Source organism: Anas platyrhynchos, chromosome 12 (genome assembly GCF_047663525.1).
Source record: "Anas platyrhynchos isolate ZD024472 breed Pekin duck chromosome 12, IASCAAS_PekinDuck_T2T, whole genome shotgun sequence".
Classification (NCBI taxonomy): Eukaryota; Metazoa; Chordata; class Aves; order Anseriformes; family Anatidae; genus Anas; species Anas platyrhynchos.
In genome coordinates, this window is record NC_092598.1 from 15,108,130 (window position 1) to 15,121,123 (window position 12,994).

General features: G+C 59.8%; 2 protein-coding genes across 17 annotated transcripts in view; one reads left to right on the plus strand and one right to left on the minus strand.

Moving 5' to 3' along the window:
- Window positions 1-12,994, plus strand: part of LOC101791976 (uncharacterized) — a 716,414-nt gene that overhangs the window by 685,224 nt on the left and 18,196 nt on the right. Inside the window, exon 1 of one of the 16 annotated variants that reach the window (XM_072043929.1) lies at window positions 12,357-12,986. The exons of the other annotated variants lie outside the window; for them this stretch is intronic. The gene's annotated coding sequence lies outside the window, so the exon portion shown is untranslated. Of the gene's footprint in view, window positions 1-12,356; window positions 12,987-12,994 lie in introns of those variants that run through there. 16 annotated transcript variants of the gene reach the window in all.
- On the minus strand, window positions 6,643-12,034 carry IRX5 (iroquois homeobox 5). The gene is made up of 3 exons (XM_027466917.3): window positions 11,267-12,034; window positions 9,748-10,159; window positions 6,643-9,625 (listed from the first exon to the last, which is right to left on the minus strand). Exons 1-3 carry the CDS (start codon window positions 11,513-11,515, stop codon window positions 8,880-8,882), a joined length of 1,407 nt encoding a protein of 468 aa, XP_027322718.1. The 5' UTR covers window positions 11,516-12,034; the 3' UTR covers window positions 6,643-8,879.

Consider the following 12,994-nt stretch of genomic DNA (forward strand, 5'->3'; position numbering starts at 1 on the left):
CGCTTGGGGTGGCAATCCTAGCAGGGAGGAGGCGTCTCAGCCACAGCTAAGTTGCTGTTTGCTGGCTGACACGGTTTCGTGGACTCTTTGTTGTTTTCCTTTTCATACCTGCTAATGTGATATAGCAAGGGCTATTCTGCGCTCTGTGTGCAAAGCACAAGGAAGCCTGGCAGGCAGCCCGGGAAGCCCTGCCACGTGTCCCAGCTGCTCGCAGCTCTCGCACAGGGCTCCGTTTCCCCAACTTCACCGCTGCATGGTTTTCTCCCGCAGCTCACAGGCAACAGAGGTGTTGTGGTCAAGAGCTTCCTGATGGTCTGGCACGGAGGTGTAAACAGATAAAATTCATTCAAGAGGGTTTCTCATAGAGATGGACTGAGCGTGCAACTCGTTTTTTGCCCCCTGTTAATTTCCAGGATGAACGTGCCAGGCTCCTCCCTCCACAGGTGAAGTCAGCAGATTGGCAGGGACCTTACAGACTTTCAGGAAAAGGGGGAGGAAAGTTTCTTTTTTCTTTCTTTTTCTTTTTCCTTTTTTTTTTTTTTTTTTTTTTAATTCTGAGCACCATTACCCCTCACCTCTGAACCAAGAAAGACTTTACGTGGTGTCATAATTTAGCAAATTACTTCCTCAAAGGAAGGTCAAACATTTTACCATTCGATCAATAGGAAGCGACTTACAAATCATGTGTATTGATCATTGTAATCATTCAGAGGAATGTAGGGCAGACACTAAAATCACATGCACTTAGTCTTAATTGCCCACATTAAAGCAATTATGCCCCAAAACTGTCATTGTCTAATGCTATGCACACTACCCAGCATGGTAACTTTTAGCCATACATATTTAATCATAAATCAACCTCGTAGGTCTGTTGCACTAAAGACCTACAATATTGCTGTAATTATGCAAATATAACTATGTCTTTTTTCATCAGCGTGTAAGATCATGTTGCTTTTGGGAGCCAAGTGGAGGAAAATAAGCCCCTATATTAATGCAGCTGGTACTTAATACGTGTATTTTACAGCTGTGCTATGCGCTCATGACACAAGTACTCAAAGTGACCTGAAATTGCTAATGAACAGAGAGCCTTTGTAAAAGCAGTCACAGGTCAAGGACTTGCAGATAAAACTTGCTGAGCAGTGCGCTGATGGGAGGCTGGTGTCAGGGGAGTGCTGTTTATTTGAGGTTGTTTATAAACATTATTTTACAGGGGAGCATTTCAGCTGCAAGTGTCTCAGACAAATACCAGTTTGGTAGTGCTCAAATACTTGTTTTCTGATCTTCTGAATGTAAGGTGGGTGCCATGTTCCTTTTGTGAAGGAGGCCAGTAACAGGCTCAGGAAAGTTTGGTTGTAATTTGTTCCCACAGCCTCCACTGTGGGAATTTCCTTCTTCTAGCATTTCTGAGCAGGTTTGGAAAATTACCCATTCTTGATATGTTAGACACCTGACGTTTTGCAAGCAGGAGTGCTTGAAAATTCAGTATTACCTAGCATGGGACAGCCACACTTGTTTTCCACAGAGAATATGCACTGAAGTCTCTTGAAATAGAAGAGAGATTTTCTACTTCAGGGGCTGAGGTCTAGACCACAGAACAGGTACAGTGGCTTTAGAAAGCGTCCCGTAGCTCTGATGGGGTCAGCCTCAGGTTCTGGCCAGCCTCCCTGCAGCTCCTGGAGGTCTCCCCAACAGGCATCTCCCGGTGCAGCGCTGGTTGTGGAGAGGGAAAAGTAAATGAGAGGGCGAGTTGCAAGGCGAAGAGGCAGCGGAAGGAAGGAGCTTCCCACTGCTTCCCCCAGAGCCTGCTTTTAGCTCTTGACTCCCCTTGCAAGGAGCGCAGGGTGGGCTGTGCAGGGGCACGGGGGGGATGGTACAGCAGGGGAGGACGGGCTGCAGCGATGGCCAGGCACCTCCACACCATTTCCCCCGCCTCTTAGTGTTACTGGAGCCTGAAATATCACATTGTTTCAGCAGGTGGTGATCAGTCAGTAGTTCTGCAGAACATTCCCGTTGCACCTTCTTCGTCTTTAGCACAGTGGGCTGCTGACACATAAGCCTGAGGGTGCTTCTGCGAAGCCCCAGAAGGTAAGGAGAGAAGATGCCTTTTTGGCAGCATGCTCCAGCTGAGGCATGTGCACCTTCACACGGAGACGTGCGAGGTGAGCGTCCCCCGGCCAGCACAACCCCCTGCTTCAGGGCGGCAGGAGTAGGGAGCTGTACATGGAGGCTGAGGGCTGAAACGGTTCGGTCCTGGGGAGAGCTCTGACACCAAATCTCAGGCAAATTGATTTCAGCAAGTTTTTGAGAACATCAGCAGTGTTTCTGATCTTCTGGGGGTCTTAACCTGTTCAAAGCAGCAGCCTGTAGTGTGTAAGGTATCTTGTCACTCACCTGCGTGCAAGTGGGCAGTGAATCACAAGTAGTTCAGTGTGAGCTTTTCAAGGGGGGAAAGGAAGTCCTTTCTCTCCGAGCCCCCAGCCCCAAAATAGCGATTGAAAGGGGGAAGAGAACAGCACGAGCTATTTCAGGGAAGGAAAAAGGATGTCCAATTTATGGACTCAAAGCAGTTGCTGTGAATCCAATCAGAGCTGTGGCTAGGCTGCAGGCCACCCCTGAATAAGGGCAGTTTGGGGACACGACGTGGTCCCCGTGTGGCCGGCTGGCGAGGACTGCAGCGTGCCCGAGCCCCGGGAATCCCGTCGCTTCCCGCGCTCGCTCGCTCGAGTAGCGATGAAGTTGTTTGGCTGGATCCTTTATGAAAGTTAAAATTGGTTTGTCATTTTCTTTTCACTTCTCACACCTTATCTAGTTTCTACATTCTTCCCACTTCAGTAGTCAAAGTGATTGAAAGCCGAAAACTGAGCAGATCTGTCCCTGCAGCAACTTTCCTCGCGTTTCTCATTTACCGTTGTATCAAACAGGCTCTTTGTCTCTGCAGTCCCCTGATGTTGCCTCTGTTACACGGAGATATTCTTCAGGTCATGGGGGTTAAAAGGGGGCTAAAAAGGAGATCATATTGGACTTGCTTTACACAGACATGTAGCATTAGACCCAACGCCCAATAGAGGAAAGATATACTACTCCTATTTGATGAGCAGCAGGCCAATAAATTCATTAATCATCATTTTATGCCTCATCAAACACTTCCCAAGTTCCTCCATGGGAGTTATACAAATTAGCCACTGAAAAGGCAGTAATTTTAGTTTAGCTAGGTAAGTGCTTTTTGATTGCCTTCCTGAACAATGCTTCCCTTGACAAGCTAATAAATCAGCCCTTTCTGAATCAGAAGTGCAGCAAGTGCGAACAATAACTCCACATAGTTTCTCTGCTGATTTCAGCTGGAAGGCCTAAGAGGATGATCTGGGATCAAAGTCTCTTACTTTATTGCAGAGCAAAAGCTTTCTTTATGAAGAAGAGCTACAGAGAAATGAGGGAAGGGGGGATTTTTTAATCAATTAATGAGCAGAAAAAGTCTTGAAACAAAAAGGAGGCCTAAGCCTCCGATGGCAGGGAGGCCGAGAGGCCGGCGGGGCAGGAGTGGGCCCTGCCGCAGGTGAGGCCGGAGGCAGCCGGCGAGGGGCTGCTCCTCCTGGGGCCGCAGCTGGCCAGGGAGAGTCAGAATAGGGCCGTGGCTCTGCGACCCACTGATCCCTTGAGTGCTCCAGGTATTTGTACCGTAGGCTTGGGTTTGTTGGGTGGCGTTACAGCGGGAAGCCTCGAGGCCGTGCTGTCTTATCTCTTTTTTTTCAAATTGCTGCCTTTGACAGTATCCTTTTTTTTTTTTTTTTTTTTTTCACTTGGCCGTAAATCATTTCACTAATCAGCTGTCACCAGCCAACATGCATACATTGGCATTCAGCCGGAGAATTTGTTTTGGAAGGCCTTTAGCAACAAACCCTCTGTTTGTATCAATAACCGGCTGCTCCGTCCCGTGTAGCCGGCTGTGCCACCCGGGGGGCAGGGGTGCTGAGCGGGGTGCTGAGCCGCGGGGGTCTCGGCCCCTCTCTGCTCCCCCCCCCTCCGCACCCCGCCTCGCAAACAACTCGGCAAACCCGGGGCCGTTTCTCCGCGTTTCTCCTGGGACCCGATCCAGTTCAACGAGCGCTGCGTTTACATTTGCAGCCGGCAGGCAGGAGCGCGGGAGAGGGCTGGGGTGTGCTGTAAGCAAACAGAAAGCCAAAAAAAAAAAAAAAAAAAAGGGGGGGGGTGGGGGTAAAAAAAAAAAAAAAAAAAAGAAAAGGCGGAGGGGGGGGAGAACAAAAGGTGCCGGGCCGAGACGCGCCGCCCGGGAGGCGCAGGGCAGGATGCGGCCCCGCACCGCCCCGCATCCGCTTCGCACCGTGTTCCCGGCCACAGCGGCCGCCCCGTCGGGCCGGGCAGGGGCAAACCGAGCCGGGCAGGGGCAAACCGAGCCGGGCAGGGCCGAGCCGGGCCGGGCAGGGCCTCGCAGCCCGTGGCGCGGGCGCGGAGCGCAGCGCAGGGCCGGGGCGCGCACACTGCGCCATCTGGCAGCGGCAGGGCGCTGGTTTGCGGCGAGCCTCCGAAGCTCTCGCCGTCGACTTTGTCTTTCTCTGTCAGAGGCAAGTAAAAAAGAAACAGCTGGCCTGAATTTTTAGCACCCATAATTAATTAAGAGCTTCATTCCTGGGATTTGATGATTCAATAAAGCAAGACCCTTATTCCCCTATGTGATTCCAGTGAATATCTCCTCCACTCCAATCCTTTCGGGTCCCAAGATAGGGCAGATTAACGCTCTTTTTCTGTGGGAGAGAGGGGAAAAAATGCCTCAAGATTGCATCTGAGGCGCGCACAAAAGGTAAATTCAAAACTGCCACTTGTTCTCTGCAAAGGCTCCTTATTCTGCGCTATTGATGCATTTGTGCCAGGTTTTAAAGGAACCGGAGGGGGGATGAGGAATTACCATATTGCTCCTTTGGAAAAACAGCCGGTTCTGGTTTTGGTAACACTTGTTCCGCTGCCAGCCCCAGATGTCCTTACTAAGAATAAGCCGGGCAGGTCGCAGGACGAGGGGAGCGGGCTGGGGGCTGCTGGGCCGAGCCGGGCCGGGCCGGGCTCCCCGTCCTTGCTCACATTCGCGTCCTGCCCCCCCGGCGTCTGGCAGGGGAAGGGGCCGGGGGGCAGTTCCTGCACTTTTCGCTCCTGCCAAACTCCGTCGTTTCTTTTTTCTTTATTTTTTTTTTCCTGTCGCCTCCTTTAAACTTGCTGACCGTGTGCTTTTTCCCGGCGTGGCGGCGGAGGGGCTTTCGCGTCGTTTCCAGGCACGATGATGGGAGATGCAGCTCACATCCCCTGACCGGGCGCGGGGGGAGCGCCCTTAAAATCCCTAAAAAAAACTTAAATCCCCCTAAAAACCCCGTAAACGCGGCCGCGGCCGCTCAGCGCAGTGCGGGACCCCGCAGTTTCAAAGCGGGCCCGCAGCAAAGCAGCGCCGGCGGGGCGAGCAGCGGGGGGGATGTAAACACGGCCCGGGGCGGGGGGGCCGCAATTAGGATTTGGTTGGGTTTTAAGCGTGAAAGAGGAAGCAGCGGGGCTGCGGGCTGCGCCGGGCTCCCCGCCTCGCCTGCCCTCCGCCGTTGAGAAGCGGGGACAGACCTTAGGGGGGGGGGTCCCGCCGCCCCCAAAATCCCCCACCCAATCCCTACTGGGCTCCGGCCTCCCCCCAGGCTCGGCCCTATTTCCCCCGGGGCTCGGGGCTGTTTTGCCGTGGACGGCTCCGGCCGGTTGCGACGGGACCCCCGGGGCATTGCGCCCGGCTTCGGGGCACCCTGCGGGGGGGCTTTCCCGAGAAACCCCCATCCCTGGCACCCCACGCGTGGGGTCGGGCCGAGCCCCATCCCTGCGGCACCCACCCTGCCCCTTCTGCTTCGGGGGGGGGACACCGGCGCCCCGCAAACCGCTGCCACCCGCGCCGGGGTGAAGCTCTCCGGCGGGCACGGAGCGGTGCGGGGCCGGGACCCTTCCCACCTGCACCACCTGCAGCCGGGGGGGGCCCGGCCCTCAGCACCCCCCCCGCCGGCCTCGCTACCCCCCTCGGCCGCCCCCGGCCCGCTCCGCAGCGGCCCCGAACCGCGCCCGGCCCCGGCTCCTCCGAGGAACCTTTAATTGGCGGCAGGCGGGATTTTTATTTTAAGAGTACCCCCCAGTTTTTTGGTTTTGGGAGCAACAAATTCCCGCAGCAGAGGGGAAAAGGGCGGGCGCTGCCCCCTCCCTGGGCTCCGTTAGGAAATGAGAGATCCCAGGGAAATCGCGGGGATGGGGGAGCCGGGCGCGCCGTCCAGCTCCCGCTGCAGGGGGAACGGGTGAAGAGCAAAATTGTTGGGTGAAATCGATGGGGCCGGAATAATAGTGACGGGCTGAAATCGGCCACGGGCTGCAACCTAAAGGGAACGGTTAATTCCCGTAGGAATTTATACATCAAACGAAAAGCGCGTTGAGATGGCCGATAGACCTATTGAAAACAGCCCCGGTTAGGAGGAGCAGGGCTCTGGACCGAGCCGCGCTCCTGGGCTGCTTTGCGAGGTGCCTTTTTTCGGAGAGAGGAAGATCAGCTGGGAAAAGGTAGAGCGACGATTTAAAAAAAAAAATAATAATAAATTTAAAAAAAAAATCAACTCTCCCTGGTTAGATGAATAATTAAAACCTCTTTATTTAGACGCAGCCGTTTGGCTGCGGGACCTGTTGTCTGCCCGGGGCCCCGCGGGCTCCCTGCGGCAAAGGGCGCTCGGGGCTCGCCGGGACCCTGCCGGGACCGCTCCGCACCCGGCCCCCGCTGCCCCTGCCCCTGCCCCTCCCGGCACAAACTTCGCCCCGTTTGAAGCCAGGCGGGTGAGGCCAGCAGAGCTCACTCCTGCGCCCAAAACGCGCCATCCCGCAGGTTTCCCCGGCTGTAAAGAAAAGATCCGACCGAGGAATTGGAGCGTTGTTTTTCGTTTTTTTCTTTTCTTTCTTTTTTTTTTTTTTTCAAAAATCATTTATAATTTATAAAGTGACAAAATAACATACTGTTAGCCCAGGAATATTTGAGTCTTTACACATTCGGGTTGAAACAATTTTGGTTTTAAACGAGATCGGCTACAAAGAGCGTATAACCAAGTGAACATGGAGCGCATCTTTAAAATACAAAATACAAACTACTAGTTGAAATCCCGTAAAATGGAAATACGCATGAATAAACCTGTTATAGCTAATAAACGGCTCTGACAAAGTTGAAAAGATTACGAAATTATTATCCGGCTGGTTAAAAAGAAAAAAAAATAAAAGAAAAAAGAAAACGAAAAAACAAAAAAAAAGAAAAAAAAAAAAAAACGAAAAAAGTGAACGGAGAGGGGTGCCCGAGCACCGGCTCCAGCGGCGCCGCCGCTCTTCCCAGCGCGCTCACAGCGGCGCTGCCCTCGCCTGCAGCCGGCACCCCCAAAATCCCATTTATTTGGGGACGGGGGGGGACAAACCCGGGGCCGGTCCCTCCCGGGGCAGGGAGCACTTTAGGGAAGCGGCGGAGGCTCGGCGAGCTGCCCGGCCTCCGGCTCCAGCGGCGGGGCAAGGCTCGGCGGGGGCTTGGGGGCGTTTTGGGGGGTTCGGGGGGCCGGCGGCGCCCCCCACCCCACTCCCACCGCCCAGCCTGCCCGGGGCGCGGCGGCGGCGGCCCCGCGGGGCTCCCGCAGCGGCGGGCGGGCAGCGGGAGCCAAAGCCGGGCCGAGTGTGACACCTACCTGCCAGCGCCGGCAAGCACCGCGCCCGCGGCCGGCTGCGCACCCGCGGCCAGCCCCGAGCCGGGCCGGGGCCCCCCAGGAGCCCCCTGTCCCCCGGTCCCCTCCCCCCCGCGGTCCCATCCCCGGGCACCGCCGCCGCGCCAGCGAGGGCTTAAATCTGGCAGAAAATCGAACTCATTAGCAAAGTTCACCAGCTGATTGCTTTGCAGAAAACGCGACACTGATTGCGAGTAATTAGGTTAAAAGCCGGGCCCGCGCTCCGAACAAGTGCCTTCGCCTCTGGCCCGCTCCGGGGGCCCGGTACCGGCGCTGCCCTGGCCCCGCTGCGACGAGCGCGGCCCCCGGGGCTCCCCCCGGGGCTCCCCCCGGCCCCGGCCCCGCGGCAGGTGCGGAGCGGCCCCGGTGCGTCCACCGGTATCCGCCCGTGGCAAAAAAAGAGGGGTTTTGCTTCTGTTAAAAATCTCTTTTAATTAAATATTTGCGTTTTACAAAGGCGACTGCAGGTTGGGGATTGTTGGTTTTTGTATCTAAGAAGTATAACCTAGGTCCTTTTTTTTTTTTTTTTTGCGTTATAGTTTAGCTCACACCCAAGGAAAAAAAAACAATAGGCATAAAAAATTAAATTAAACTTGTATATATATATTTTTAAAACTATGAAACAATTCGGAAAAAGACACAGAAATGTATATATTTATATTACGAAAACAACATTAATGCCTGTACAGGTGTCTTGATTTCATAATTTACTTCAAAGATACTGTATTATCAATTTAAATACAAAAAAGCTACATTAAATATACAGAATAAGATTTCATACAAATCTTTCTTCTTTGTGTGTGTGAGAGAGAGCGTGTCACTCGTTGGCTTTTCGCTTGGTTAAGACATTTCGGGGCGGTTTCCCCCCAGCCCTTTCCAATAGACTCTATAAACTTCTGGGGGGGCGCAGGGGGAGGGGGGAGCTGCTCTTTTTCTGCTCGCTTTGTTTTGCCTTTCTTTTGGTAGTGGAAAAATAACTGCCGAAGCAATTTAGCATTTCTTTCAATAAATTAAAAAAAAAAATAAAGGAAATAATAATAATAACAGAAGAACCAAACCACAGTCCCGGGCCGGGGGGCGGTAGGGGGGGGGGGAAAGGAGGAGAAGCCGGTATTAAATGTTGGACATACCTTTCTTCAGTTCGTAAGGTGAGTCTTTGCAAAGGTCTACCTGGGCCTGGCTCCTGCCCAGTTTGCTTTCCTTCGCCAGGCTCTCGGCTCTGTTGAGGACAGTCTGGTTTAATCCATTGAAGGGGGCGCCGGGCGCGGCGGCCCCGCCGGCGGGGTGCCCGTGCAGGGCCCCGAAGGAGCCGTAGTTCGTGTAGCCGGGGTAGAAGGGCGCCGTGTAGTAGAGGGGCCGCGGCAGCACGGCCCCGTTGGGGAACGGGCACTGCGCCCCGGGCGAGCGCGGCCGCGGCGGCGAGGGGCGCGGGGGACCCCCGGCAGCGCCACCGCCGAGGACGGGGGGCCCGGGGGGCGCCGCCTCGCCGCCGGCCTCCTTCGCCTTGTCCGCCGAGGTGGCGATCTCGGCCAGCGACCAGAGCTTGGGCTTGGCGAGGGCCGCCTGCTGCGGCGAGTGGATGACCGAGGGGGCGGCGGGCAGCAGCGGGTGCAGCTCGGCGGCGGCGGGCGGCGGCGGCCCGGTGGTGGCGGCGGAGGGTGGCCGGTACGGAGGGGGCTCCTCGCCGCGCCCCCCCGGCGGGGAAACGCCGGGCGCCTTGGGCAAGGCCGGCAGCCCGTCGAGCCGCTCCTCCGCCGGCTCCTTGCAATCCGAGTCGCTCAGGCCGCCCTCGGCCTCCCGGGGGCTGGGGGGCTCCTGCAGGCGCTCGCAGCCCGGCGCTGCCTTGGGCTCCGCGGCTCCTGGAGGGGAGGGATGGGGGGGACAGGGCAGGGGGAGTCGGGGGCTGCTCGGCGGCTCGCCCCGCGCCCCCCGGCCCGGCCCCCGGCGCCCCCCGGCAGCCCCGAGGGCTCCGCTGCCCTACCTGTGTCCGGCGAGCCGGGGTCCCCCTTCGGGGCGTCCTCGGGCTTGTGCGGCTCGTCCTCGTCATTCTTCTCCAGGTCGATGTTCTCCTCCTCCTCCTCGTCCTCGCTGCGGTTCCGCGGGGTCCAGGTCATCTTGTTCTCCTTCTTCAGCCTCCGCCGCGCGTTGGCGAACCAGGTGGAGACCTGGGTGAGGGTCATCTTGGTGATGATGGCCAGCATGATCTTCTCGCCCTTGGTGGGGTAGGGGTTCTTGCGGTGCTCGTTGAGCCAGGCCTTGAGGGTGGCCGTGGCGTCCCGCGTGGCGTTCTTGCGGTACGCGGGGTCCCCGTAGGGGTAGGAGCCGAGCGGCGCCGCGTACGGGTGGTAGCCCAGGGAGCCGGCCATGCCCGGCGGGTGCTCGTAGGGCGAGCCCTGCGGAGAGAGGGGACAGCGGCCCGGCGGGGCGAGGCGACGTGAGGCGGCCGCGGGGCGACAATGACACGGCAAGGACAGCGCCGGGCCCGGCCCGCGGCCCCCGCCTCGCCCCCAGCGCCGGGCCCGGCGCTACCGCGGCCCCCGGGGGAACGGCGGGGGTCGGGGGAGGGGGGGGGGGGCGGCCCCGGGAGGCTCCGGTCCCGGGAGGCCGCTCACGGGAACGCGGAGCCTCGCCCCGAAAAGCCGGTGGTGGGCAGCGCGGCCGGGGGACCCTTCCCTTCCTCTCCTTCTGTCCCTTCCCTTCCTTCCCACCTTCTTTTCCCTTTCTTGCCGTCTTTCCCTTCCCTTCTCTCGTTTCTCTTCCCTTCCTTTCCCTTCTTCCCCCCGGGCTGCCACCGCAGCGGGCAACCTGCCGGGCCCCGGCGGCCGGGCCGGGCCGTACAGGGCGGCTGCTCCTCCGGGGGCTGGAGGGGGGAAATAAAGGGAAAAGGGGAGAAAGGCAGAGAAAAGAGGGAAAGAAAAAAAAAGAGGAGAAAAAGGGAAAAGGGAAAGAACTCCGTGCAACTCCGCCTGGACGCGAACCGGGGGGAGAAGCGCAGGCAAAGTCCCCGCTCCTGCTGCTTCGGAGGGAGCGCGGGGCTCGGGCTGGGGCTGCCCCGGGCCGGTCCCGCGGAGCCCCCCCGGCAGCGCCGAGCCCGGCCGCCCCCTGCCCTGCCCCGCCGGGCGGCCGGGGATTAGAGCCGGGCCGTAATGAAGCAGCCCAATTAGCGCCGCGAGGGGAAAGTTGCCTGGCTTTACCGCCCGCATTTCGCCCACCGCCGGCCGCTGATGCGTTCGTTCCCTTTCAAACCACAACAAGAAAATTGTTGCGGAATAAAAGTGCTCCTTTATTTAAAATATATATATATAGAGAGAGAGATTTTGTGTTCAGAGGAATGAAACCCGTCCCCGCCCGGCCGCTGCCCGCCCCAGCCCCGTCTCGCCCCGGCCGCGGCGGCTCCGAAAAAAAACTAAAAGGGGACCGAAAAAGGGGGCGGCGGGGACTAAAAAAGGGGGCGCGGGGGACCGAAAAAGGGGGCGCGGGGGGCGCGGGGCTGCTCTTACCACGTAGGAGGTGAAGGCGGCGGCGGCGGCGGCGGCCGGGTCGGTGCCGTACTGGAGGTGGGAGTTGTAGCCCGGGGAAGGGGCGGTGAAGGCGGTAGATCCGGCATAAGGGGAAAAAGCGGAGCCCGACGACGATCTGCCGAGTTCATCGGTCCTGGGGCCGGAGATCACGCTGGTGCTGTACGCCGGGCAGGAGTAGAGAGCCAAGGACGCCGACGGCTGGTACAAGTAACCCTGAGGATACGACATGGCCAGGCGCACACATATACCCGGGGGGGAGCCCGGGGCACCGGGGGGCGGCTGCCGGGCTGGGGCGGCTGCGGCCGGGGCTTCGCGGGCGCCTCTCGGCCCTGGCCCGGCGGGCAGCGGCGGCACCTTGCTCCGCGCCGCTCCCGCAGCCTGGCACCGCGTCCTCCGCCGCCCCCGCCGCTCGCTGCTTTTCCCCCTCTGCTCCTCGCTCTCTCTCCCCCTCGCACCGAGAGGGGGGCGGCTTGGTGGTTTTTTTTTTGTCTTTTTGTGTTTTTTTTTTTTTCCTTTTCTTTTCTTCCTTCCTTCCCCCCCTCTTTTTTTCCTCCTCGCTCTGGCTTTCCGAAGGGTCCTGCCAAGATGCTAAGTTGGAAATCGCAGCTCCTGACGCCTTCTAGCGCGGCCCGCCGAGGCTCCTCCTTCGCGGGGTGTTGTCAGCGCCAGGACTGGCAGGACCCCGCCGGGCTCCGCGGCCGGGCCCAGCCCGCGGGGGGGCTCCGCGCTCCCCCCGGCCCCCCCCCGGGCCCTCCCCGCCGAGCCGAGGCTCAAGTGCGCCGGCTCCTGGCCCGCAGGCACCGCTCCGGCCGCAGCTCCCCGGCGGCACGCAGGGCAGCGGCGGGAGGAAATAATGAAAAATAGGCAGATTTAATGCGATTTATCAGCCGCCCGCCCCCCCCAGCCATCCCCACCCCTCTGCTCGCTGCCCCCTGCCCCTCCCTCCAGTGAGCGGTGTGTTTGGGGGGGGGGGGCGGTGCTTTTTGGGGGCGCTCGGCGCATCCGCGGGGGGTGCGCGGCCACCGAGAGCCGTCGGGGGGCGGCGGGGGGGGCGCGGAGCCCCCTCGGGGTGCAGCCGGCGCTGTCTGGAACGCGGCGTGGCCCGGGGGGACCCGGCAGCGGCCCCGCTGCCCCCGGGCTCAGCCCCAAACGGGCCGCGGGCGGCGCCCCCCCCCCCGACGGCGGGGGCTGGGGGGCGACCCCCGGCGGGCAGGAGGCGGCGGGGCCGGGCGGGGCGGGCGCGCCGCGGACTACATTTCCCATCGGCCCCCGCAGCCGCCGGCCCCGCCCTCGCCCCTCCCGCCGCCCGGTTGGCCGCCCTCCCGCGGCCGGCGGGCCGTCCTGCGCTCCCATTGGCCGGCCGCGCCGTCGCTCAACGCGGGGGGGGCGGGGCGGGGGAGCGGCCGGAGTGCGGAAGCGGCGCTGGCAGGAGGCGCTGCGCCCCGGGGCGGCCTCCGGGGGAGCGGCTCCGGGAGAGGCTGCCCCGGCGCTGCGGGGCGCCCCCTGCCGGCCGGGACGGGACGGGACGGGGCTGCCGCCGGTGCCGGACCCCGGGACGCGGCCATGCCCGGTGCCAGCAGCACCCCGGCTGCAGCCCGGCGTGGCGGAAAAAGCGGCAATCCGCCCCAAAAAGCAGCGATCCGGCCCAAAAAGCAGCGATCCGCTGTCCGCAGCCTGGAGGAGCCGCGCGCTGCTGCCGGTAGGTGC

Excerpts from the sequence above, each read along its gene's own strand:
- IRX5 (XM_027466917.3), bottom strand. The coding sequence starts at position 11,515 with ATGTCGTATCCTCAGGGTTACTTGTACCAGCCGTCGGCGTCCTTGGCT. Across the intron at positions 10,160-11,266 it reads CCGCCTTCACCTCCTACGTG|GGCTCGCCCTACGAGCACCC; the intron begins GTAAGAGCAGCC and ends CTCTCTCCGCAG. Across the intron at positions 9,626-9,747 it reads CCCCGGCTCGCCGGACACAG|GAGCCGCGGAGCCCAAGGCA; the intron begins GTAGGGCAGCGG and ends CCTCCCCTCCAG.